Source organism: Vipera berus (assembly GCF_964194415.1).
Source record: "Vipera berus genome assembly, contig: HAP1_SCAFFOLD_370, whole genome shotgun sequence".
Lineage (NCBI taxonomy): Eukaryota > Metazoa > Chordata > Lepidosauria > Squamata > Viperidae > Vipera > Vipera berus.
In genome coordinates, this window is record NW_027673403.1 from 1838 (window position 1) to 29668 (window position 27831).

General features: G+C 42.4%; 1 protein-coding gene across 8 annotated transcripts; it reads left to right on the top strand.

The window, feature by feature from the left end:
* The first annotated feature begins 6517 nt into the window (after positions 1-6517).
* Positions 6518-27595, top strand: LOC308679386 (alpha-1,3-mannosyl-glycoprotein 2-beta-N-acetylglucosaminyltransferase-like). 8 transcript variants are annotated; one of them, XM_081346998.1, is made up of 4 exons: positions 6518-7852; positions 22408-22461; positions 25561-25631; positions 26149-27595. In XM_081346998.1, exon 4 carries the CDS (start codon positions 26223-26225, stop codon positions 27561-27563), a length of 1341 nt encoding a protein of 446 aa, XP_081203124.1. In that variant the 5' UTR covers positions 6518-7852; positions 22408-22461; positions 25561-25631; positions 26149-26222; the 3' UTR covers positions 27564-27595. The 8 variants fall into 8 exon arrangements, with proteins under 8 accessions (XP_081203124.1, XP_081203122.1, XP_081203121.1 ...); XM_081346996.1 differs by lacking the exon at positions 25561-25631 and having other exon boundaries at positions 22408-22563; XM_081347001.1 differs by lacking the exons at positions 6518-7852; positions 22408-22461; positions 25561-25631 and adding exons at positions 21258-21930; positions 22280-22364.
* The last annotated feature ends 236 nt before the right edge of the window (positions 27596-27831 follow it).

Sequence of the window (27831 nt, forward strand, 5' to 3'; positions counted from 1 at the left end):
TTTTTTTCTGTTTAACATCTGGTGCCTTCTTGAAAGTTCTAAGTGGTTTTTTGTTTTTTTTTCAGACAAGCCCAGTTGCTTGAGGAATGCTCTCTGCTCTGCTTCCCCTACTCTTCTTCTTTATGTAGATATGACTCTGGGTTTGTACTAATATTTCACCCTGCATTTTTTTTAATACTTAGTTTATAATATCAAAAACAGTAGCATAAAAAAACAGATTAGAAACACAAGTTAAAATAGGCAGTAAAATGGTAAGTGAGCACCTGTCCACCCTAGACGAGCCCAAATCACCAGGACCAGATGGACTGTATAATAAGCTGACTTAATTAAGAACACCATTAGCAGTAAAAATACAGAGAAAACAAGCTGTTATAATTAAGATACGGTATAATAAGCAAAAAAAAAAGAGTAGGACCTGTCTGTAAAATGTATTTCAGCAAACCTGACTTAAGAATATTAAAGGTAAAGGTTCCCCCGCACATGCGTGCTAGTCGTTTCCGACTCTAGGGGCCGGTGCTCATCTCCGTTTCAAAGCCGAAGAGCCAGCGCTTGTCCGAGGACGTCTCCATGGTCATGTGGCCGGTATGACTAGACGCCAAAGGCGCACGGAACGCTGTTACCTTCCCACCGGAGTGGTCCCTATTTTTCTACTGGCATTTTTACGTGCTTTCGAACTGCTAGGTTGGCAGAAGCTGGGACGAGTAACAGGCGCTCACTCTGTTACGTGGCACTCGGGATTCGACCCGCCAAACTGCCGACCTTCTGATCGACAAGCTCAGCGTCCTAACTAACCCACTGAGCCACCGCGTCCCTTTAAGAATATTACATGAATAAAAATAATTTCCTCAGCTACCAAAAGAATGGAGCTAGTCCTGTTTTCCTTTTCATGGCCTTCCAGAAATCTGGAGTAACTGCCAAGACGGCCCACTTTCAAGTCTCTTTAAAAAAAACGTGCCACAAGTGTTAGCAAGAAAGAGAGCACATCTTCTACTGCAGATTCTTAAAATCTGAGAAAGCTCACGTGATGCACTTGCGGTTTCTCAGTTTGAATTGATAAGAGTATCAGGCTTTGTGGGTCATAATTACCACTTTGAGTTGTATTCAGAATCTGACCACTGGTTAAGGAAACTGATTAGGATTGAATATACTCTCCGTAATTTACTAGTCAGTACTGCATCTGCAGAGATTGTGAATTGACTGCAGTTTTGGTGTGCTTCCCAAAAGTAGCTGCATAGGACTTCCGGTGGCTCCGCGGCGACGGAGGGAGCCTTCCCGGGCTGCCCGCGGCTCAGCTGTTGTTTTTTTCGCCCGAAACAGCGCCGATCAGCTGTTCGGGCGAATACGAAGCCCCCTCCTCGGGAGAAGAGGAGGGGGCGAGCTCCCAGGTAGGGGTAGAGTTCTCCAGGGCCGCCTGAGCTTATGGCTTGGGCGGCTGAAGGATTGAACTCCCCCGTAGCCTGGGCTGCTCCCAGCTGGCCGTCGCCTCTGCTCCTGACTTCTTGGAGCAGAGCCAGCCGTCTGCGACCACCCCTGCCTGAAGGAATGACTATGATTTAAAGGAGCAGGCAGAGCGATACAAGAGGAAATGGTAAAGAGGATTACTATGTTTTACTCTCCAGCTTGATGGACTTTTTTGGATTACAAATCTGAAGTGAAAGTGCGTCATATTTGGTAAAAGATGGCGGCTAAACCACCCCCTAAAACTCTTCGGAGTGCTGGAACTTCTCCCGTGCAACAATCATTATTGCAGGCGCTGCATCCTCCTGATGTATTGACATCAAAGGACTTACAAGATGCTCTTGAAAAACATACCCAGGTAATTTTGGAATCAATTAATATTAGATTTGCACAGATGGAGGAGAAATTGGAGAAATTGGAGGAGAGAATGGAGGAGAGGATGGAACAGAAGCTCAAAGCGATGAGGGTAGACATCTTGACTTCAGTGTGTAAAGTGGCTCGGTGTGTGGAAGAATTGGAGGAAAAGCTAGAAGACTTGACTCAAAAGAATGCTATATTAGAAGCAAAAGTATTGGAGAATGAAAATAAAATGGAAAAGGAACTGTGTCTTGCTCAATATTTCCAGATGCAGTTTGCCATTAGAATTAGAGGCTTAAAGGAGAATACTAAGGAAGATCTAAAGCAGCTGGTTTCTGAGGCTTTTGAAATAGTGTTGAAACAGCCAGCATCTGAAATAAAAGGAGGCATGGACAAAGTGTTTCGTGTGAATTCATGGATTGCCAGACAGAGGAAGTTGCCTAGAGATGTGGTGGTATATTTTGCAAAAAGGGAAACTAGAGATGAAGTTATACAAGCTGCTTATGATACTAAAGTTATGATTGCTAATCAAGAAGTTTTGGTCTTAAAAGAAATTCCTCCAAAGATTCTAAGGAGAAGGAAGGATTTTACATTTCTTGTGCAAGAGCTCAAGCAACGAGATATAAGGTTCAGATGGGAGATCCCAGTGGGGTTGATGGTGACGCATGAAGGTAAAAAGTACCGTTTGGTTACTGTGATGCAAGCGTGTGATTTCTACAATAATGTTTTAAATGCAACGCCATTAACACTTTTGGAAGCTGGAAAGGGATCTGGAGAAGGAGTCCATCAAGAGGCCGAAGATGGTCAGATAGAAGACAACGGTGTTGGAGGAGATCAAGATACAACCTCGTCGGATGAATCTATAAAACAGAGGGTGACGCGTGCTGCTGCAAAACGATCTAAGAAGAGAAAGTAGCAGGAATCGCAGAAGTCTTTGGAACTTTTACGATATAGTCAAATAGTCAAGTAGGGGAGGGGGGAAAAGATTTGGGTGTAGACGCAATATATTTTTATATTTGGTGGTTTTGTGGAAAGGGTGAGCTTTTTTGGATTAAAGTTCAAGTTTTGTTTGCAATCTTTTTTTTTTTTCTTTTTTGTTGTGTTTGGAATAATTATAGATGTGGTACTGGAAGAGGAACGGTCGATTACAGAAGAGTTGACTTTAAAGTTTTTTGATTTGGGATCCTTGGTTAATTTGGAAAATTATTTGTAAGAAGGTTATATCATGGAATGGATAAAATGGATGGAGTTTATTTAGGATAAGTATAGGGTTGAGAAGGGTTTTTTTTTTCTTTTTCCTTTTTTTTGTTTTTAATATATGTTTAATACTATTAAGGTTTGTTCCATTCTATACAAGCTAGAGAGTGTCCTTTTCTTATTCTAGTTTTTTTTTTATATATATATTTAATATTGTTAAGGTTTGTTTTATCCTATATAAGCTAGAGAGTGATGGATTTTAGAATTTATAGTTGTTAGTATATGGTTGCTTAGGTTTGCTTTTTTATATATATATATACCTTGTATTCAGCTCTGGGAAGTAGGGGGGGGAGGGGGGGAGGTAGGGGGGGGAGGAGGGAGGGGGGAGGAGGGGAGGTAGGGGGGGAGGAGGGAGGGGGAAGGGGGGTTTTTTAAAGGAAAATTGTATTTTAAAACTTTTCAATAAAAAAAAAAAAAAAGTAGCTGCATACAAAAATGTGTTACAGTCGAAAGTGCTAAGGCATCATGTATATTGCGCAGTTATTTTCATGAAGGATTGGACTCATTTGAGCAAATTTAAGTGTGTGATAAAGGTATTATTCGACTACATTGATAAGCTAGCGAGTGCCCAAACTGCAACCCAAAACCCACTTATTTATCGCAAAGTGCCAGGGCCACATCAGCATTGTGGTGCCCTCGGGGGGGGCAGGGAGGCGCTTCTGAGTGCCACCTCTGGCACGCAAAAAAAATGGGGGCGCAAAAATGGGCCACCGTGCTGCAAGGCACAAAAATGGCTACGACCGTGCCGCGGGGTGCCGATACAAGGCTGGGTGGGGCTCCTGCTCCGGGCGGCGGTGGTAGCCTAATGGATCCGCTGCCGGCGGCGGTGGCATGCGTGCCAACAGAGAGGGCTCTGAGTGCCACCTCTGGCAGGCGTGCCATAGGTTCACCACCACTGAGCTAGAAGGTAAAGGATTGGAATGTCCTTTTGCCATCAATATTTGTGAATCGCGTGCAGGTGGATTTGGAGATGTTAATATCGGTGACTGAGCTGAATTTTCAGCGTTGCTATTTGTGCTCAGACATGAATGCTTGTATAGTTCTTTTTTTATAAGTGCCTTTATTGTTGGGTTGTAAGTCCATTGTTTTCTAGCCTTGTGGACAGTCCAGGGAAGTACTTGACCTAACTGAGTAGCTGCTGCATTTTGGGTCAGAGCGACTGGTGTTATTTCTGTGGGAGAACCTGCGTTAGGCCTGATCAAAATCTGGACGATCGACTCCCTTTCCGTCTTAAGCAAAAATAGTCTTTGGAAAAGCTTTGCCCTTACAAGCATCCCAGCTGCACGTTCCTTTGTGTCAGCCAAAATGTAAGGAAACGGGAGTGAGCAGCTGAGGCGATGGATGGGAGAGTCCTGCCAAAGCCTCGTACACTGTTTGAAGAAAGTAGGTAATGGCGGGCAAAAATTTGAAGAGCAGTTTGTTGACGTCTTAAGTTACATGAAAGAAAGTGGCTTAAGGAGGGAAGCTTTTTTTTTTCCCTTTTGAAGGTCAGAATGAAAACACTTTAGGCCAAATTGAGCTGTCAGTCTTCTGCTTCTCTACTTCTTTTCAAGAAACCGGTTTTGAAACAGAATGGAGAATTATTTGTCCTTTCTTGGAATCAAATAATACCAGTTCTCTGGATATCCTTTCTGGTTGTCAAGTCCCTCTTCCTTCCTGCTGATTCTCATGGAAAGACATGTTATTCCCATGGTCAGAAGGCACGTGATATAGCAACCATAACGAAAGAAAGAAAGAAAGAAAGAAAGAAAGAAAGAAAGAAAGAAAGAAAGAAAGAAAGAAAGAAAGAAAGAAAGAAAGAAAGAAAGAAAGAAAGAAAGAAAGAAGAGAAAGAAAGAAAGAAGAGAAAGAAAGAAAGAAAGAAAGAAAGAAAGAAAGAAAGAAAGAAAGAAGAAAGAGAAAGAAAAAGAAAGGAAGGAAGGAAGGAAGGAAGGAAGGAAGGATGGATTTGATTCTTTGCAGATAGAGGTTTCCATGATTTCAAACAATTCCCTAGAACTACATCTCTTTTGGATTCGGATTTTCTGGTTTTTGTTGTTGTTCTTTTGTTTTTTAATTCATCCCAGTATTATACAGAAGATCAAGTTGATGCAGATTTCTCTTTCCCGTTGGTGATCAGGCAGCTGTGCTGCAAATGGAGGTAGATTGTCTTTTCCTAATTTTATGTCAGGCTTTCTTCCCTGTCTCTTGCAGACAGAGTAGAATTTTGATTTATTCCAATAAAAGCCAATTTAATTAAGAGGACAAAGAAAATTTAGAGTATTTTTCTCTACCTTCCAAACCTCTCGATAACTGATTTTATGGATTTGCCTTGGAAAGCAAAACCAAATGTAATCAGTTTAGAAGTACTGCTTTTACATCACAAAGTATAAATGCTAAAAGACCTCCATTATCTGTTTACAGTTAAACCTGGTCCTCTTAAATTTATTTGATTTCCAATAGAATAAATCAAAATCCCTCTACCCTACAAACACTTTTAATTGGAAAGAATTTTAACGTAATCTAAATCAGGCCTGTGCAGTACAGCGCTTAGTTCCAGAAGGGTGCTTTTACATGTGCACATAAACTACGTGGCAACTGCAGAGTACAGCCTTTTATTCCCAGGACAGGACACAGCTGCTTTAAAGAGTGGCAGGTGGATGCTGTGTTCATGTTCTGAAGCACCTTTTAGGGGTTAAACTCAAAGCACCACAAAGCTCTTTGAATTCATCTGTCACAGAACAGGTAATACAGGCTATCTTTGATTTACAACTGTTTGTTTAGTGCAGGGGTGTCAAACTCAATTTCATTGAGGGCCGCATCAGCATTGCGGTTGCCCTCAGGGGGCCGGGTGGGTATGGCCAGGGTGGGCGTGGCCTACTGGGTGGGCGTGGCTAGAGTGCGTATGGCCTACTGGGTGGGCGTGGCTAGAGTGCGTATGGCCTACTGGGTGGGCGTGGCCAGCTCTACGTCATTGGCATCAAGGGTGCCTATGGGGGCCTGGGCAGGAGTGGGACAGATCTGAGGGTCTCTGGCAGAAGGAGGGTCTCTGGGCCAGGGCCAAGGCAGCGGGGGCCGTTTCCTCACTGTTTCCAGGATGGCTTCACGGGCCACATGAAACCACTTCGCGGGCCGGATCCGGCCCCCGGGCCTTGTGTTTGACATGTCTGGTTTAGTGACTGCTTGAAGTTACAATGGCACTGGAAACGAGGGACTCAGGACCATTTTTCACACAACCGTTGCAGCATCCCCCCCACAGTCACACGATCAAAATTCAGACACTTGGCAACTGGTTTTTTTTTTTTTTTTTATGATGGTTGCAGTGTCCTGGGTAACAGGATCCCCTTTTGCGACCTTCTGGCAAGCAGGGGGAAGCCAGATTCACTTAGCAGTTGCAGTGATTCACTTAACAACTGTGGCAGGAAAGGTCATAAAATGGAGCAAAACTCACTTTAACGACTGCCTTTGCTTAGCAACAGAAATGTTAGGCTCAGTAGCGGTCGTAAGTACTTATAAGCTATGCTAGATGCGCCTTCCCGTTCAGCCAGAGCTCATTGTGCTGGTGGAAGAGTCAACAGTGCATCCCAACAGGAAGGACGGATTAGCGCTTCCGTCTTATCTTCCAGCCTCTGTTGCGTTACAGGACTTGGGTGGGATGGCCAGAGTTGGGGATCTAATGCACTAGAGACCTCAATGTTTTGACTGGCTTCCCTTCAGTTCTGCTTTCCCCGTCCTGTATCCTGTTTATTCCTGAACAGCTTTCTCTTCCTTCGGATTGCCCAAAAGAAACAAGCCAACAATTGACTGGGAAGAGAATAGTTAATGGTTAACTCTCCTCTGTGGTGAAACGTGGCAGCAGAAATTAGCTCATTGTGGTCCTTTGCTTGCTTTGCTAGCTAATCATCTCCAGGAAAGCTGTTTTCTCGACTAGAGTCTTTCCTTCCCCCCCCCCCCAGCATTTTTAACTTGTCCTTTTCTACCGGTAATTTGTATTCATCTTTTCCCTAAGATTGCTAATTGGAGGTACTAACTCCAGCCCCATCCCACACGCACGGCTAATAAAACAGGACCTCATTTGATTTGATTTTTATTTTATTTTTTCCCGGGTTGGCTAATTGCACCTTGATAAGGATCTTGTCATATGATGTGAAAGGAGGAATTGGAATTTGTTTCCTGCTTCGACTTTAGTGGAATTGCGGCATCCAGTGCGATACCAATAACGGAAATTAAAAAAAAAAAATCCAAGCCTTCGCCTTTCCCCACGTTTGTCAGGGCAGCAACTCCAAAGGTGGCCTGACTAAAAGCACAGCCGTGTAGAGAGTGCGAGAGCTTGTCTTACCATCTTCAGCTGGCTGCGTAGGTTTGTGAGTATTGGAAGCGAAAGCCCCGTGGCTTGCTTTGGGCATGTGAGACTTCAGCCTTTTTCTCTGCTCAGGTTGGAGGGAAGAAGGGGCCCTGACTTCCTGACTGCGAGGGCCGTCCTGTGCAACCTCTTTAACCCTGCCCTCCTTCCCCCTCCAAGGGAGGGGTCACGATTTCGACTTCCCTTTGGGGAAATGAAACAAGCATTCAGGGCTTCAGACTTGGCAGGGCTGCTGTCCCAAGCATTGGCTTTGCCGTTTTTTGCTCTGTATCCCCACACAGATCTGACAGAGAACGGCAACTTTGCTGCCTTCTTGCCATTCGGAATTGGATCCTGGTATCAAAAGATTGTTCAAGCGATTCATGGTGCCTGACGGACAGCAGCTTCATAACAATGGGTGAGAATGGAGAGCGGTAGAGAAAAGGGCAGAGCAAACAGGTAAAGGCAGAACTTAACAGCAGAGTGTTCTCGAGCTGGCTCTGTTTCTGTGTTAGGACACAGGAGGTGGTGTCTCCAAAGTAGGCTTGATACTAATCTGCTTAGTATCTGTTGATTTAAACAGCTTTGTAGAGGGAGGAAAACGCTGGTACCAAATGTGTGACAGGGATATGGTGATGATGGTACAAGCTGAACTTTTTTTCCCCCCTCAAAGAATGGCTGTACAGAGAGAGGGATTAAGGAACACTGTAAGCAAAAGTTTAAAGTTGCGAGGGCCTTTGCATATTTCTAAAAATGAATGAATTCCAGCTGTACTCAGTAATTCCGTGAAGGATTATAAGGAATATGGTGCGTAGGGACAGTATATAAGCAATCATATATGTCTTGGAAAGTGATTGTGGCTCTGTGTAAAAATTTGGGAATACAATGCGTGATCTTGGAAATAACTGATTGCAGGAATTTATATTCAGGTGTGGACTTGAATTGCTGTACCATATACAGCACATGTATCTTTTTATTCTTTAAAATAGTATAATTTCCTAGCCGTGCTGTGTGAATTGTGGGTGTTCCCGCAGATTCCTGCTACCTTTGTATATATTTTCCCTAAAATAAATATCCAGAATCATTGAGAGCCTGAATAGTTTCTTTAATGAATTGTGCTTTTGTCACATCAGTCGTCTTGGTTCCTATTGGTGTGGGGCAATGAGAGTTGAAAGCCAGTACTTACGACCGCATTTGGGAGCAGAATTTCCATTGCTGAGCAAGGTGGTTGTTAAGTTAGTCGCAGGCAATTTTGCAGCCTTTTCTGCCATGGTTGTTAAACTGAATCTTGCAGTCATTAAGTGAATCCAGCTTCTCCCAGTGATTTTGCTCGTCGGAAGCCAACTGGGAAGGTTGCAAATGGCGATCACATGACTTGGGGATGCTGCAACCATGGTAAATACATGCCAGTTGGCAAGCACCCAAATTTTGATGACATGACTTTGAAGAGGTTGCCACTGTTGTAAGGTCCCTCTTGATGTAACTTTGAACAGTCGCTAAACCAAGGATTGTAAGTTGAGGAATAATAAAACTAGATAATGTGTTCTTTTCAATAAATGTGGGGAAATTGTATTCTCCAAAGGTGACATTTATTTATAAGAATTTATTTATAAGAATTTATAAGTATTCGACACTTTTCAGTTTGTCTTCTTGGAATGGATTATATATATAAAAAAGAACTGTTCAAGATACTCACAAACTGACTGAAGCTAAAGGTAAATCATGAATGGTCACTGATTTTTCATTCCAGCTTTGCTTTTTTCTACTAGTAAGAAGTGCTAAACAGACTTGGTGTGCCTTGCTTTGTGCACTGCTAAATATTATTTATGAGAATTGAAAATGCTGCTTTGGTAAGGGAGAAACAAGCTAGGGGTCCAGTGTGCACATAGCCCAAAATAAGTAATGGATGTGATTTTGCTTAGTTACACCCCCAAGAGACGAAGACAAGCAGGAATAATTTGGCAGTATCACATACTATGTATTTATAATTAATCTCTCCACATTCTGGCCCAACAGAATGTGCACTAAGGGATGTATTCTTTGAAGCTGTGCCATAATTGCAACAAATTTGTGGTGGCTTCTGGACACTGTTTAGCGTGTGTGTAGAAGTATAACTAAAACTCAAGGTTAAAGGACTGCTTGTGGATAGCCTGTGTCGCTAATCTACCTTAGGATAACTTGCTGATAGTTGCTATTTACTTTTTTTGTTGCTACAATGTTTGCTGAACCTGATTGTACCATTTTGAGGCAACTGAAATTTTGTAAGTTTCAATGCTTTTTGGTCTTCCTTCCAGATTGAAGAATTGTGGGTTAGGGGAACGCATCTGTTTTCTCTCAATTTCCCCCCCCCCTCATTTCTTTCCTGGACAGCAGAGTAGAGAGCAGAACTGGGTTCCTGTGAATATAAAACAGGATGGAAGAGGGTGTTTCCATCAAATTTAAGCTGAGGCTGCAGCTGCACCGAATTCCTGAATAGCCCAAATTACCGTAGTTTATTTAGCCCAATACAGCATGAAAACACATTTTCTCTGGGTAGGACTTCATTTAGAATTTGCTAAACAACTTTTTTTTAAAAATATGTCTGAAGCACACCTATCCAATTTTATTCCTGTCAAAGATAATTAATGTTGTTAAGCTATTTGAGAAGTGTTTCTCATATATCTTCAGCTGTCTGTTTACACATGGGCTATATAATCCTAGTCAAGGATAAAGGGAGTTATCATCTCCAGATGGAGCTAGAAATAAACTTAAGAGAATTGGAGTTTGATCAGCCTTGTGCTTTACAATTTGCTGAATTAGCTATTTATTTTATTAGTAATTAGATTTAAATCCCTAGAAACATGGAGGAAATATCTTCAGATCCTCCATAAATATAATGAGAAGATCCAAACCCAGTTCAGAATTTAGAAATGGCCCCCTAACTTTCATAGAGTTTAATTCTAATGGAAGCAAAGTGTGATGTTAGAACCGATTGCTCATTTATTTATTAGAACAACATATTTCTTTCAGGCGCCCAGGTACAGTGCGTAACATTTAGTTTTAGTTTAGTTTAGTTTTATTAAATTTTTATACCGCCCTTCTCTCGAAGGACTCAGGGCGTTGTACAGGGCAATAAATATCAGAATATAAATACAAAAGTTAAAAGAAGTTAAAAGAATTAAATAAACATGCCCTCCGGGTGAGATTCAAGGTGTTAGTAATGACTTACAAAGCCCTACATGGCATGGGTCCGGATTACCTACGGCAACACCTGCGGCCGGCATCAACTTCCCTCCGTCCAGGGTGCCTCCGGTCAAAGAATGCCGATTGGTGGCCCCCAGGGGGAGGGCGTTCTCTGTGGGCGCGCCAGACCTATGGAACCGCTTGCCGGTTGAGCTCCGGACGGCCCCCGACCTTCGCTCCTTCCGGCGCGACTTAAAAACATATCTATTCGAGCAGTCTGACCTGGTCTGATGGGTTAGGGTTGGGGTTTTAATATGTTTTAATACTGTTTTAAACTGGGCTAAATATTTAATTGTTTTTTTAACTTTTGTATTCCGCTTTTTTATATTTATTGCCCTGTACACCGCCCTGAGTCCTTCGGGAGAAGGGCGGTATAAAAATATAATAAATAATAATAATAATATAATACAATGATTAAAACTATGTTAAAATTAGACCCAACCCCAACCCCATCAAACCAGGCCAGATTGTTCAAATAAATAAGTTTTTAAATCGCGCCGGAAGGAGCGAAGGTCGGGGGCCATCCGGAGCTCAACCGGCAAGCGGTTCCATAGGTCTGGCGCGCCCACAGAGAATGCCCTCCCCCTGGGGGCCACCAATCGACATTGATTTCTTTCTTTTTTCCTGCCACAACTTTCCTATGAGATCTGCTGAATTGATAGACCACTAGTGACTACGTAATTGGTCCAAAATTGAGCCTGGTTCCCCAATTATAACCAGCACCTTGTTCACTATATGATCTGTGGTGACTTTGAGTTGGGGCCACGCTGTGGTGGTGGCTTCTCTGAAGGAGTCTTGAAGGAGGTGAGAGTGCCCCTCCCCCTCCTCAAGAGGCAATCCCTGCACTCAGGGGTTCTATCCTTGTCTTTCCTAAAAAAGGGAAGGTAGTCTTATGGCTTAGGCACCAGGCTAGAAACCAGGAGACTGTGAGTTCTAGTCCCCCTTTAGGCGGGAAGGTTGGGTGACTTTGGGCCAATCATTCTCTCTGAGCCCAGTTCAATTCACAGGGTTGTTGCTATGGGGAAAATCGGAGGAGGAAGGAGTATTAGAAATGTGACCGCTTTTGAGTTATTTATGTTTTTACAAAAGGCAGGATTTTTTTTTTAAAAAAATGTGGGATTTTGGAGGAAGTAGATTATCTACCCGTAGAATGGTTTCAGTTCAGCTTCAGATCAGGATTTAGTATGGAGATAACCGAGATGGAGGTGGTGCATCTGTCCTCATGCTCCATGATTTTTTTAGTGGTTTTCAGTAGATTGGTCTGGGGGTTTGGGGATCAGGAGTGCCACTGGACGGGTGTTCTCTTGTCAGTGTTGGCTGTTGGGACAGTTCAATCTCTCCACCCCTCTTGGGTGCTACAGGCCTTGACACACTGTCTCCTTCTCTTCAACATTTATGTGAAACCAGTTACCAAGTTATCCCCTGTTTTGCGTTCTGAGATCATCAATTGATACTACTCTTTATCTTTTATATCTTTTGACCCCCCCCCCAGCCCTGCTAAATGATATTGTCAGAGTTTTGTCCCAGCGCTTGGAGGTTATGTAGGCCTGGGATGGGGAGAAACTGACTCCAACTCAATCCCACCAAGACTTGAACGGATTTAACAACCAACTGGATCTGGGAATATTCCCCCCTTAACTTTAGATGGGATTGCACTTCCTCTTCAGGATCTTTCTGGACCTACCACTCCTATTCAATTGGCAGGTGACAAGGTCTTGGTTAGACTTATACAGGGAGTCCTCTTTTAGTGACTACAATTGAAAACCTGATCTCTAAGCAAAGCGGTTGATGCTAAGTGAAACTGGAATTCTTTCTTATGATCTTACTTCAACTTTTTCTTTGCTTTTTACAGGCCTGCAAAGATCGCAAATGTGATTGATTTGTAAAGTTATTTTTTTTTCATCACTGTCATAAGTGTGAACTGTGATTGTTAAATGAGGCAATTGTTAAATGAGGACTACCTGTAATGAGGACTAACACTATGGGATAGAGTCTTGATTATCTGAGGGAATGGCTGTCTCTCTTAGTGTCTGCCGTGCTGGTCCCTTTGATTAAACAGTGTCATCTATTGAGATCCAGGAAGCGTGTCTCCCCTATGGAATGAATTCCATATCTACGTAGCTCCCACACTTTTGGTCTCTTGGGAAGTCTTAAAAAGCTGGTTATTCTATGATATCTTGACCTAAGGCTATTGGGGCACCTATTGGATATGTTTGTATGCGTTGGGTTGTTGGTTAGATTCACTATCTTGTTCCCTATTTTTTTTTTGTATGCGTGTGTCTATTTTTCTCTATATTATACTTCTTTTGTCTTGTTTTATGGTGGGCCGAGGTGGGGCAGGACCTAAATTTAAATAAATAAATAAATCTAAATTGTCACCAAGTTCAGACTAAATCCATCTTGAAGTACATTGGAGGTTAAAATGCAGTTATCTCAAGGTGGAGGTGCATATGTATGTATATGCATGTTTTAATATGTACGGTAATAATTCTGAATTCAGTGTTTTTGAGGGAAGCATGTTTACTAGATAGGTAACTGAAGCGAATGCTTTTTTCTTTTTCTTTTAATGAATCCAAAGGAGCAAAGCACTTTGAGAAATTGGCCTGCGTGTGCTCTTGGTGTTCTCTTTTTAGACCAGATTTTCCCTTCTGAGGCTCCAAGCTGGAACCACATGAAGCAGGGGAAGCCCCCGATCTGTTGACCTCCTTTTCCTGTTCAAATGAGGTCAGAGTTCAGTGGTAGGCAATCAATCTGGTTCAGCTGCCAGAAACTTTCCTCTGACAGCTTGATAAATGCTCCCGATGTTCTAGAGTAGCTATTAAGTCTAGCAGTGTTTCTCAACCTCAGCAGTTTTAAGAAGTGTTGACTTCGACTCCCAGAACGGTCAAACCAACATCTTAAAGTTGCTGAGGCTGAAAAACACTGGCCTGGTGGTAAGACTCAGAACATGAGTTACTGACTTCTCCTAGATGGATTTGTCTGGCCTTTCCTTTCTCATGAATCCACAAAGGCTTGACTCCTTTGTTTAATTGTGTTTTAATACTCAGGACTGTCCTTTTCCTATATATATATATATATATAGGAAATATATATATATATATCATATATCTCCTCTTGCTTCTCAGCTAACAAAGCGAGAGAGATCCTGTGGCTTAGAGGTGAAAACAACTGCCTAATGTGCAATCAGCCCAGGTTCGAATCTCAGAAGGGTATGGCTGACTGATGAAAACTAATAAGTTTGAAATGCATATCAGTCTCCCTTAATTCTTTGTTAGCAATTTAAAATTTACACAAATATGAGCTGTCACCGGTGTGACTACTGCCTGTCGATGGCCTTCAGGTTAGGCTGACACAGGAAATAAAGATTTGTCCCATGTTTGGGGCCTAGCAAGGTAATCTAAAAATAGTTAACAAAGGGTAACATGAGCTTTACATTACTTTTTATTATATATATATATATATGAGAAAAGGACAGTCCTGAGTATTAAAACACAATTAAATATATATGTATATAAATATGTAAATTGTATATGTATATGTATATATTGTATATGTATATATATATACATATATTGTATATGTATACATATATTGTATATGTATATATATATGTAAATTATTCAAATTGCTAATAAAGAATTTTAGGGAGGCTGAAATGATCATTTCGAACTTCTTATGTTCTCATCAGTCATAAGTCAACTTCTGTCCAACACACATAATCTCCCCCTCCTCGAAGGATTGAATGTCAGAAGGTGAGTACTTAAGACACTCTTTGCTGTCATTGTCCTCTACTGCTTAGAACTGTGGCTTACACGATTGCTATGCCCTGCCGTTCTTGAAGGAAAAAAATAATTTTGTTGCAATCATGTACTCTCTATCTAGTTCGGCTGTGAGGGAAAGTGGGATTTTACTTACCACTGGGTTCTAAAAGTTTGATGGTCTTCAAACTGGAACTCCACAGAGGCATATGTGAAAGAATTCTATTAAGCCTCCCTCAGTTAGGACTTGCATCTTACGAATTCATGCAATATGGATTTGAAATGTTTTTTCTTTAAGTGGGGTGGGTGGTAACATGATGCCACATTTAAGTACCTGTTTTTCTTCTGTTCAATCATGTTAGTTTCCAGACTGCCTGGACAAATCCCTGCAGTCTACTTGGCAAGGTTTTTCAGAAATGATTTGCCATTGCCTCCCTCCTACGACTGCGGCAGAGTGACTGACTGCCCCAAGTTCACCCAAGCTGGTTTTGTGTTTAAATGGGACTAGAACTCACAATCTCTTGGTTTCTAGCCTGGTTCCTTCACCAAACTGTCTTTCCTAGGTTCATTTATTTAGCTGCAAAAGACAGAATCCTGCATGCTGAATAAAGGTTAAAATAAAAGTTTATTAATTTAGCACACTATTTTCATTAGAGATTCTTAGGGTCGAATACATAAAACAGATACAATTTTGTTGCTGTAATTTTTGCATTTTGGGCATATGGGTACCGTTTTCACATCTGCTTTTAAAATTTTTGTGAAAACATGATTTATGTGTTTTTCTAAAAAAAATTATCTTCGTAGAAACTTGAAATGTAAAATAGTGTGTTCTGCTCTGTGCATATTTGAGAAATTCAAATTATTTTGCTTTCCATTGAAATATAAATCAACCAATGTAACTATGATCAGTGGTGGGATTCAGATATGTGAACAACCGGTCCTCTGTTTGGATGCCGCTTCCGGAAGTCCATTCTGGGCCTGGGCAACAAAAAATTAGCTACTGGTTCTGCCGAACTGGTGCGAACTGGCTGAATCCCACCACTGACTATGATCCTTGATTTTCTCCCAAAATATAAAAACATCTTTCTGCCTCTTGTTTCTGAAGAACTGATAATGATTACAGTGCAATTTATGGGATGGATGTGCTAATACATGATTATTAGTCATTCCAATTGAAATGACTTTGCAAGAGTTCATTGTGAGACAAACAATAGTTCCTGCCTGAAATCTGAATCTGCCTTGGATTAGTAAATAACCTGTGTTGGTTTTAAAACTGCCTTCTTGATCCTCTAGAGGATGATCCTCTAGAGCAGGGGTCTTCAAACTTGGCCCTTTTATGATTGGTGGACTTCAACTGCCAGAATTCCTCAGCCAGGCAGGCTAGCTGAGGAATTCTGGGAGTTGAAGTCCACAAGTCTTAAAGTGGCCAAGTTTGAGGACCCCTGCTCTAGAGGATCAACCTCTGTTCTGTTTTGCTGTGAGAGTGAGATAATCAGCCTGGTGTCCTCCAGGAATTGTTAATTTCAGCTCTTGTAAGTCGCAGTCCAAATGGCCATCAGAAACATGTAGTAGGAGTTCAAAGTCAAAGCACTAGCCAGGGGTAGGCAACCTTGGCTCTTTTATGAATTCTGGGAGTTGAACTCTACGAGTCATAAAAGAGCCAAGGTTGCCTGTCCCTGCACTAGACAAAGTGAGACAATCTTCTTTTGTTGTAGTTGGAAAGTACAGGTAATTCTCAACTTAAACTGAAAGTGTGACCGGAATTTCAGTCATAAATCATGACAGTTGTAAGTTGAGGCATCCACATGACCGGGCCTGATTTTATGACCATTTGGATGGCATTCATTAAGCAAATCACTTGATAAGTCTGAATCCATTCTCCCATCTGAGCATTTTTTGCCGGAAGCCAGCAAAAGAGTCACAAATCACTGTCATGTGACCATGTGACACTACAGCCCATCATAATGTCAGCCACTTGCCAAGTGCCCGAAATGTGTGGAAGCACAACATTTTACAACAGCAGGAAGATATTTACCTGCCATAAAGCACCCTTTCTGAGACTACTGTAATTCCAAATGGTCATTAAATGACCATTTGTAAGTCAAGGACTACTTGTGGTGTCTATATGGGTGAGTGTATATGTATAAGAGAGAGAAAAGGAATTATTTTGATTTGTAGTTCTCAGTTTCAGAGGAATGCCTAATGGAATTATTGTCTCTGAGATTTACTAAAATAAAAGTTGTGTTCATTCCTAAGCACAATTATCTCACATTCTGTAAATTGACTATCTTTGTGGTCATGTTTGTAGGTCAAATCACTGATTCCACTGTAGGCAAAACTTTGTTCGGTGAAACATAATAAGAAATTGAAACATAATAAGAGGTTTTGTGTTGTGGAATATTCTGGAAAGACAATGCTAATACTGAAGTACTCTTTGTCAGCACATCCTAATCTTTATTTTGCAAGGCAAATGCAAAAACCTAGTTTCCTGTTCTGAAAAGGAACTGAACTTTGTTTTTATTAGAGGAAAAACAGTTTTGTTGAGAATTTTTTTTTTTAAAAAAAAAGACTAGTCTCAGTTACTTGCTGCTGCTTGGATAAATTTCAATTGATTTAAGAGGAGGAAAAATAAGACCTTTTCTCCCAATTAGTAAACTACTATCTAGAAAACTGTTCTTCTGCTTTAAAAGATAAAATAGTAAAACCCCTTGTTAACAAGACTGCATATGGGTGATCCTGATGGGCTTAGCTCACCACACCCACGCCGGCAGAAGAGGCATGTTCTGGGCCCCCTTGGTGAAGGAGTCACAAGTCCAGGAGAAGAGCCTTTCATACTGCTGAAAATCTCCAAAATATGAAAAAGTATTGGTATGTTTCCTCATCAAAAGCTGCAACTTAGGCCAGTAAGACAAAGCCTAAAGGCACAGCATGTTACCCTTTGAAAAAAAATGCTGAAATCAGACAAGGCAAATCTTTGCAATTGGAATTATGTAGGTATGTCTGTGCAGGAATGCACTGTTACATAAAGGCAATACTTTTATTACAAAGTCATGGATGCACTTCAGAATACTGTACATGTTTTGCTCTACTGTAAACTTTGTGGCGTGTCTCAAAAACTTTCAGTGTGTATTAAATAAAGAAACAGTGGCATTGCGATCCCGGAGAAACCATTTTGAAATAAGCCAACTTTAGACATTCGGGAGCCTTATATAGCGTATTCCTATTACAAGAATGAGGGCCATTTTTTGTTGTTGTTGTTGTTCAAAACAACTTCTGGGAATGTCCCAGAATGTCAGAGAAATTGTCCCAATTCTGTTTCTCTCCTCCTCCCACTCTTCTCTGTTAAAGCGTAGTCATAATACACTTTTCTGATGTAATGCCATTGAAACCTGTGGGTTTACAGTTATCGGAAAATTGCCAGAGAACCAGTTTGGTGAAGTATTTAAGGCACTTGACTAGAGACCAAGAATTCTAGTCCCTCTTTAGGCACAAAGCCAGCTGGGTGACTTGGGGCCAGTCCTTCTCTCTCAGCCCTAGGAAGCAGACATTGGCAAACCACTTCTGAAATCTTGCCAGGAGAACTGAAGTGCCATTTCAACCCAGTGGGACTAGCCTGCCCCACTCCAGCAGAAGGGGCCTGCTATGAACCCCATGTATTAAGCAATTCCTGTAGACAGGGTCAAGGAGAAAGAGCCTTGTCCACCGTGGCCCCCGATCCTATGGAACGATCTTCTACTATTTTGGCCTCCCGGAAGGGTATTAAAACTTGGCTTTGCCAGTTGGCTTTTGGCCCGGTGGGGTGGGGGGAGGCGGCACTCACCGCCGGAGTGCTGGTTGACAGGGTAAGAAGACCTCAAAAAAAAAAAAAAGCTAGAAATCCTGATCTGGATTGGATGTGCTAGCTTGAGATCACCATAGGCTAATTTGTCTGGAGAAAATTAGACTGCAGAAGACTGGAGTTCAGTTGACACTGCTGTTCATTTTATTTTTTTTAATTATTATGTGTTGTGCCTTAGTTCTGGCTACATTTCAGTTCTCAATAGAGTAAACCAAATACGGCGTTGCCGTGGGGCTCTTCTATTTCCATTCAACACACTTGTTTCACATCCCACAAAGAGCCTTGGTGGAGCAGTGGGCTAATGCCTCCTTAAGTAACACCAGCTGCCTGCAATTAGTGCAGGTTCGAGTCCCACCAGGCTCAAGGTTGACTCAGCCTTCCATCCTTCTGAGGTAGGTAAAATGAGGACCCAGATTGTTGGGGGCAATAAGCTGACTTTGTAATAATGCCACTTGGGGGGGGGACCGAAAGCCCTAATAAGCAGGCATATACATAGAATGAAGGCTATTGCTAAGCACATTGATTTGTGCTTCTTAGATTGTAAGCCGCCCTGAGTCTTCGGAGAACGGCGGGATATAAATGGAAATTTTTAAAAAAAGAGCACTAGGTAACAGCTGTGCCTTCTGTAGATGATACCGTCTGTAACAAGTAGGAATGTTTTCTTTCCATTTGTTTAAAAAGTGCAATAAGATCAGGTACCAAAGCGCCTGCAGACCTGCCCTGTTAATTATGGGGAAGCTCCCCAAAGACTTAATGCAGTGCTGGAACTTTTGCTGAAGGGGAATTAAGAAGGCTACTGATCCAGCTGCTAAGCAGCAGAGGCCACAGCAGAGTTAAGACGATCAGGGATTTGTTTTGAAGAGACCAACTGGTCTATAGAGTCAAGTCATTATTTGTTTTAAGTTTATGTCCCAATTTTTTTTTCTTCCACAACATTCTCTTCAGTTTTCCCTGAAATAATCCTGCTTTGATGTAAGTTATTCACAGAGAGAGCTCGATTCACTCAAAAGTCACAAATTGAGGGTGGAGGTGAACCAGATATCGTTTGCCGCAGTAAATTAGGCGTAAATGACGTCACAGGAAATTGAAATGTCAGGCAAACCCGATTTTATATTGTCTGATTCTTACCGCAACATACATCACAATGATTCCAGTCCCACAGTTAGGTTTCCATGCTGATATTCTCTGGAACTTCCTTCCATGCGTTTGCTCAGCACACATTATTTATAAAAGTACGTTAGCTACCTTGCCATCCTGCTCATTAAAATTGTGGCTTAGTTAACAACAGTCCCCACTATTATAGCAGACCCCCCCCCAACAGTTCAGTTTTTTGTGGGGGTTTTTGTAGCAGAAGATTAAATCTAGACCATGGAATTATCTCACCTTTGGTTCCTCTCTGCTGATAGACAGCCAATTCAAAAGCTGAGAGTTGACAGATCCATTATGTCAGCTTTTGTATGTGTGTTCTTTCAAGAATGCATAATCGTCACTACATCTGTGTGTGTGTGTGTGTGTGTGTGTGTGTGTGAGAGAGAGAGAGAGAGAGAGAGAGAGAGAGAGAGAGAATGAATATGAGCAAGAAGGACATGGTCCACATTTTGGAAATATAATTTAATGGTAAAGGTAAAGGTTCTTATGCACATGTGTGCTAGTCGTTTCCAACTCTAGGGGCCGGTGCTCATCTCCGTTTCAAAGCCGAAGAGCCAGCGCTTGTCCAAGGACATCTCCGTGGTCATGTGGCCGGCATGACTAGACGCCAAAGGCGCACGGAACGCTGTTACCTTCCCACCGTAGTGGTCCCTATTTTTCTACTTGCATTTTTACGTGCTTTCAGGAGATGAGATAGCATACAGGACTTATTCTGTGATTGTGTGTGTGTGTGTGTGTGAGAGAGAGAGAGAGAGAAAGAGAAAAGGGAAGGAAGGAAGGAAGGAAGGAAGGAAGGAAGGAAGGAAGGAAGGAAGGAAGGAAGGAATGAATTTTAATATAGGAATTCTAAACTCTGCAATACAATTTCTAAAGGGGTGGTCATGTTAGTCTGTTGCAATACAATTCAGATATTTTCTGATTCTTATAAAGCCTAATTGTATAGGATAGAAATAAAACCTTGATGGGTTTTGTTCAGTTGGTTTTATCATTTGCATGCCACCTCCATCCAATAGTCAAAGAAATACTGGGTGACTCATAGCACAACAAGTGATAGGACAATGACGCAGTAACAAATGAAACAATATTCTAAGAATTATAAAAGCATCACATTATAAAAACACATATAGGCTGTCCCGTAGCAATGAGTCAGCATGGAAATCAGAAGTTGCCCCAAGCCACCCTTTCCCCCCCCCCAAACATTCTACAAAGGAGTTGATGTCAGTTTGCAAGCTGCTCCATAGTGAGAGGACTATATCTAAAAAAGCCTGTTTTCAAATCCCAACCCACTGACATCCTGGGAAGGGTGTCATCTGGTGGCCCCCAGGGAGAGGTCCTTCTCTGTGGGCGCCCCGGATTTATGGAATCGGTTGCCGGTCGAGCTCCGGATGGCGCCCGACCTTCGCTCCTTCCGACGCGATCTGAAGACTCACTTATTCGAACAAGCCGGCCTGGCCTGATGGGGGATGGGTTGGGATTTTATTGTTGTTTTTAATATATCTATTTATTGTTTTAGTTTGGGCATTGTGTTTAATTCTTTTTAACTTTTGTACCTTTGTATTTTATATGTTTGCCCTGTTCACCGCCCTGAGTCCCTCGGGAGAAGGGCGGTATACAAATAAAATTATTATTATTATTATTATTATTATTATTATTATTATTATTATTATTATTATTATTATTATTATTATTATTATTATTTCTACTACATGCGCCTTTGGCCTGCTCCTACTTCATGAGCAGATTCTAATTGCTTACTTTTTAATTAATAAATTTAGAAACCACCTGACCCCAGACAGTTTTGGGCATTTAGAGCAAAGGGTCTTGAATATAATCTGGACCTCAGTAATAACCAGCATCTTGAATTAACCCGGGGGGAAAAACAGGAGCCAGAGTAGTTACTAAAAGCATTGGAATTCTCCTGCCATGGCAGCTTTCATCTGTCGGCAGGTGGGCAGAAATATTTTGCGCCAGGTATATCCAGCAGCAGCTCTATATAGACAGACTGTAGTAGTCTTGGTCAGTGGTTGTCAAACATTGTCAGGATCCCTTTACATTCTTAAAAAAAATTTGAGGACCCCAAAGAACATTGATTCGTGTGGGTTATATCTATCAATATCTACCGTATTGGAAATATAAACAGAAATGTTTAAATATTTCTTTATTTGACTTTGCAGATCCCTTGAAAAGATGTTGGGGGTCCTCAGTTCTCCCTAGGCTGCTGTTTGAGAACTGCTCATTGGGATAAGGGCTTGAGTCACTGTTATGTTTACTTGCTTATCTTACAGTCTATTTTTATGTTCCTTGTTCTAGAACAGTCATTTTAAACTTGGTGATGCTGTAGATTGGGAATTTTTTTTAAAAAAATATGCTGGTTTTTCTATTTTGCCATTTTGTGTGTGTGTGTGTGTGTGTATAAATTTTTATTAAAACTTGTAAACAAGAATATAAAAACTAGCACAAACATATAAAGGAAGGAAGGAAAAAAGAAATAAAAAAGCAGAAAGAAAAGAAAAAATAGAAAATAAACAAGAATGACCTTAAGAAGTCGCTTCTGATATTCTTCAGAGAAGGTACAAGCACAAACGCATTTTAACCACTCTCTCCAAAGTTACAGCATGTTCTTTCTATAATTTGGCCCGTCAGTAATAGTCAAAACCATATATCACAAGCTCATTTTTATTCTCGTGTGAGATTTCCTGTTCTATTTTATGTAAGAGGTGTTTAAAGTGAATGCAAGCATGTAACTTCCTTGTTAACTTGCTTACATGGGCTTTTTACACAGTGCATGGAGTACGTTCTCTCTGCTGACAAAAACGTACATTTAACAGAAGAGAAGCATGATTAGAGAGTAATATTAACTGTACTTTATTAATTGAATTGAATTAAATGGAAATAAATAAAATGTTATTCACATTCTAGACTGACCCACGTCATTTAGAGAGCAATTGTGGCCTTCAGTCAAGAAAATGTATATCCTGATCTCGGTAGATTGGTCTTGCCTTGTGTAATGCAATTTTTTCTCTGTTTGTTTTATACCTCTGCTCTAGAAATCAATGAGAGTGCCTGTTTACATAAAGTTCCACAGTGAAAGGGAATTGCAGGTTCATATATACTCTTTGATTAGATTAAGAAGCAAGTCCAAAAACCTTTGGGAACCATTTAGATTAGAGAGCAGCTAATCTAATTCACAGCAAATTCTCTCAGTAAGTCTCTTTAGCAAAATCTAATCTTATCTGATATTTAAAACAAATCGTGAGAAACAAAGAATTCCATTTTAAAAGGTAGATAGATAAACTTTATTGTCACTTTTCTGGGTACACAATGGCACACATTAAAATGAAATTATACACACACACACACACACACATGAAGTTAGTAAAAATAAAAATGATGCACTCTGGGATATAAGAGAAAATCCATTCCATACACACACACACACACATACACACATATATACATATATACACATGTTAAAAAGAAAAAGAATGGAGCACCAGGATAGAAAAATAAACTGTTTAATATGCAAAACACTTAGCGTCAGAGTAAAGAATAGGAGATCCGGGAGTTTGCCTATATAGCCGGCTGCTTTTGCACCCTGCTCATTGAGCGGGTCACCGGTCTATTGACTTCAATCGGCCGTAGCGTTTCTAAATGTCCCGCATTTCTTCGCGTGCTTGTAGGATCAAGAGTTGTTGTCTTATTCATGGTCGCTCCCCTGCTGAGCGTATTCACATCAGGGAGCCGATGACCCAGTCGCAGTTGTTTTGTACCTCCCCACCCCCTTCTTTGGCCGAACCTGAGCCTCCGTCTCAAGACCTAAAGCCAGACATGTTGTAGATTCGTCCTTGGGGATCATTGTTGTGGCCACACCCTCCAAATCGGAATCTAATACAGGGCATGTCCCAAAGTCTGACACAGGGCACATTGAAGATTCATCCTTCCCGGAGATCGCTGTTGTTCTACCTGTAGCAGCGTTGTTCAGGTCCTGCCAAGAGCAGGCTCGTTGTGCCCGTCGTAAGTCATAGCGTCGTTCCTCCCACCCCCTGAGCGTCTGGTAAGTGGGTAAAAGGTCTATATGACGGTTAATGGAGTTTTCGTCGGATAGCCAGGCCTCCTTGAGCAACCGTCCGCCCTCGGTGTTATCCCGGGCTATGGCCTCGGCGTTGGCAAAATCAAACATATGGTTGTAACTAGCCATATGTGCCCACACCTGTGAGCATTGTTCTTGTCTCCTGATTGCCAACTCATGCTCATGAAGCCTGGTTTTGAGCCTCTTAGTTGTTTCCCTAACGTAATTGCATTGGCAATTTTTACATTGAATCCTGTATATAATTGATGATCTTTCTTCGTTGGGGAGTGGCTCTTTAGGATGCATTAACCTGGCATGCAGGGTTTGCTCCGGTCTATGGGCAACATTGACATTGTAAGGGGCTAACAACCGCGCAGTAGCCTCGGACACTCCATTAATATACGGGAGTGTCGTCCGTGTGGTCAGCATTGTTGATATGTTATCTGGTCAGTTACTTCGAGATTTGTGTGGCCTGCTGTATCTCCTAACAAACTCAGCAGGGTAGCCGTTAAGCCTGCATATACGGTATAGATATTTCCTCTCCTCGACTTTGGTCCTAACTGTACTCCATTAACGGTCATATAGACCTGTTACCTGCTTACCAGATGCTCGGGGTGGGAGGAACAACGCTATGACTTACGATGGGCACAACGAGCCTGCTCTTGGCAGGACCTGAACAACACTGCTACAGGCAGAACAAAAGCGATCCCTGGGAAGGATGAATCTTCAATGTGCCCTGTGTCAGACTTTGGGACATGCCCTGTATTAGATCCTGATTTGGAGGGCATGGCCACAACAATGATCCCCAAGAAGGACGAATCCACAACATGCCCGGCTTTAGGTCTTCAGACGGAGGCTCAGGTTCGACCAAAGAAGGGGGGGGGGAGGTACAAAACAACTGCGACTGGGTCATCGGCTCGACCATGAATAAGAAAACAACTCTTGATCCTTCAAGCACATGAAGAAATGTGGGACATTTAGAAACGCTACGGCTGATTGAAGTCAATAGACCGGTGACCCGCTCAATGAGCAGGGTGCAAAAGCAGCTGGCTATATAGGCAAACTCCCGGATCTCCTATTCTTACTCTGACAACATCGGCAGTTTGGCCGACGAAAGCTAAGTGTATTAAACAGTTTATTTTTCTATCCTGGTGCTCCATTCTTTTTCTTTTTAACATGCACACACACACACAGGATTGGCATTTTTAGTCTTATTAAGGAGATGTGTGTGTGTGTAAATTTTTTTGGCTTGCTAACAGAATAAAGGGAGACAGATATGATCATTTCAAACTTATTTGTTCTCATCAGTCAGCCATACCCTTCTGAGATTCGAACCTGGGCCGACTGCGTCTTAAGCAGTTGTTTTAACCCCTAGGCCACAGGCTCTCTCTCTCTGTTAGCTGAGAAGCAAGGGAGATGGCCTTGGGGTAGGCTGAAACAGGAAATAAGATTTGTCCCGTGTTTAGGACCAAGCAAGTGCATTCTAAATACTTAACAAACATATTAATCACAGTCCATTTTGAATACATAGTGGAAAAAAGAGTCTTGAGATTTAACAAGGTTGTTACTTTATGGTACAAAGCTATTACAGAATCCAGGCGTTCTGCTTCGGATACCACCAAGCCTCCTCCCAAGAAGGTAAAGAAAACCGGGTCACGGAGAGGATGTGTAGTTTCCCTAATAATACTGCGGACACTGGTCAAGCCCCGCTTACATGCCATATCCTGGATCGAAGGCAGTGAACTTCCCATAATCTTTTCTGCCATCCTCACCACTCTCTCTCTGCACTGCTTTCCTGTCCGGAGCAGTAATGCTTCCAAACCAGACAGCAATGCCATATGACAGGATGCTTTCCATCTGTAGAAAGTGGTCAGGACAGGGGAAAGAAGATGTGCTCTTCTCATACGCAGGAAATGCGGGTGCTGCTGTGCCTTCTGCACCATTGTCTCACTGTTGAGCGACCAAGCTAACCTACTTGTTAGCTGCACACCCAGAAACTTAATACTACTAACCATTTCCACAGTTGAATAATTCATACACAGAGGCATGTGGGTGTGCCTGCCTTTCCTGAAATCAATGATGATCTCTTGTTTTTCCTACATTTGGAACCACACTGTACTTATTACACCAGTCCACCAAACCCTCTACCTCCTCCTGAATAAGGCTCACTACTGTTGCATCATCTGCATACTTCACCATAAGGTTGGTAGCAAACTTTGCACCACAGTCATGGGTCAACAGGGTGAATAACAGTGGACTTAGCAGCCTTAAGGAGAACCTGTGCTCAAAAAAATATTGAGTCCCAACTTGCACATACTGGAGTCTTTATCAGTGAGAAAATCAAGATTCCAGTTGCCCAAAGGAATATTAAAACCTAAAAGATCCAGTTTGTCTACTAAAGGCTGAGGAGCAATTGTATTAAAAGCCAAACCAAAATCAACAAACGGCATTCAGACATGAGTATTCCTTTGCTCTTAAGTGCGCCAAGCTCAGATATAGAACAGAGGAAATAGTGTCCTCTGCGGAGCAATTCACTCGGTAAGCAAACTGAAGTGAGTCGAATGCTGGAGGGAGGCTGGATAGATTAAAATCCTCTTATCAGCCTTTCAAAAGTTTTCATCATGATGGACATAAGTGCAACCGGATGGTAATCATTAGAGTAGTGAAGGAGGGGAAAGACAGATGAATCAGTAATACTGTTTTATCACTCATTTTTCAGGTGGATGGTGACCATTTGAAGCTCATCCGAGGGGTGGACCTAAGAGGATAGAGTGCGGCCTATGCCTGTGAAGGATGCTGAAGAAAAGTAACCTGATTCTCTGGGGCCTGGTGCTTTTTGTGGCCTGGAACGCTGTCATCCTCTTCTTCCTGTGGACTCGGCCACAGTCTTTATCGGACCATAGCCGCTTAACTGAAGAGGTGATCCGACTGGCCCAGGATGCTGAGGTAGAATTGGAGCGCCAGAAGGAGCTTTTACATCAGATCTACCGCTATAGTTCACTCTGGAACATACGGAAGTCCAAAAATCTCCACCTGTCAGCTGTGGCATCGGTCCAGCCTTCCACAGCTGCGCTCTTACCCCATCACAGTCAGATATCACCTGATGCTGTTTTACCTGTGGTGGTGATTGCCTGCGACCGCAGCACAGTCCGCCGTTGTCTAGATAAACTGTTGCATTACCGTCCCTCAAAGGAGCGATTCCCCATCATTGTAAGCCAGGACTGTGGACATGAGGAAACAGCTCGAGTCATTGCCTCCTATGGAGATTCTATCGTGCACATCAAGCAGCCCAATTTAAGTGATATCCCTGTGCCTACCGACCATCGCAAGTTTCAGGGATACTACAAAATCGCTCGACACTATCGCTGGGCTTTGAGCCAACTTTTCCGGACCTTCAAATACCAAGCAGCCATTGTAGTGGAAGATGACTTGGAAGTCGCTCCAGATTTCTTCGAATATTTTCAAGCGAGTTTCCCACTTCTCCTGGCTGACCCAACTCTTTGGTGTATCTCTGCCTGGAACGATAATGGCAAGGAACAGATGGTAGATGTTGCCCATCCCGAACTTCTCTATCGTACTGATTTTTTCCCTGGCCTGGGCTGGCTTCTGCTCTCTGACCTGTGGGATGAGCTGGAACCCAAGTGGCCCAAGGCTTTCTGGGACGACTGGATGCGACAGCCTGAACAGCGGCAGGGCCGTTCGTGCATCAGGCCTGAAGTGTCACGCACAATGACTTTTGGCCGTAAAGGCGTGAGCCACGGTCAGTTCTTTGACCAATATCTGAAGTTCATCAAGCTCAATGACCGTTTTGTGCCTTTCACCCAGATGGACCTTTCTTACCTCAAGAAGAATAACTATGAACACTCATTCTTGGCCCAAGTCTATGGGGCCCCCGAGCTGCGTGTCGAAGAATTACAGGGGAACCAGCGCCGGGAGTTAGGTACTGTCCGAGTGAAGTACACCACTCGTGACTCTTTCAAGGCTTTTGCAAAAGCCTTGGGTGTGATGGATGACCTCAAATCAGGAGTGCCCCGTGCTGGTTATCAGGGCATTGTCAGCTTTCTTTACCGAGGCCGCCGTGTTTACCTGGCTCCTCCTCCTGACTGGACAGGCTATGACCCCAGCTGGAGTTAGCAGCTGAGGATTTTTGAGCATGCTAAACCCCATTGGGAAAAGGGTGCTGGGGTGGGGGTGGGGGGCAAAACGCTGTATTTCCTTCCCCTGTGTGGCATTCAAGGTGCATTCCAGGAATGAGGATTGTTTTGTGCGCTGAATTTGGGGGAGGAGTTAAAAGGCAGGAGGGATGGATTACAGGGGTATTCCGAAGCCCCAACATCGTAGATGAGAAGGAGCGTTCTGAGTTCCCTGTTCTCTTCCCCAGTGCCTGTCTTCCTTCTTGACG

Bases quoted from the DNA above. Each gene is read 5' to 3' on its own strand.
- LOC308679386 (XM_081346996.1), top strand. From the start codon at position 26,223: ATGCTGAAGAAAAGTAACCTGATTCTCTGGGGCCTGGTGCTTTTTGTG.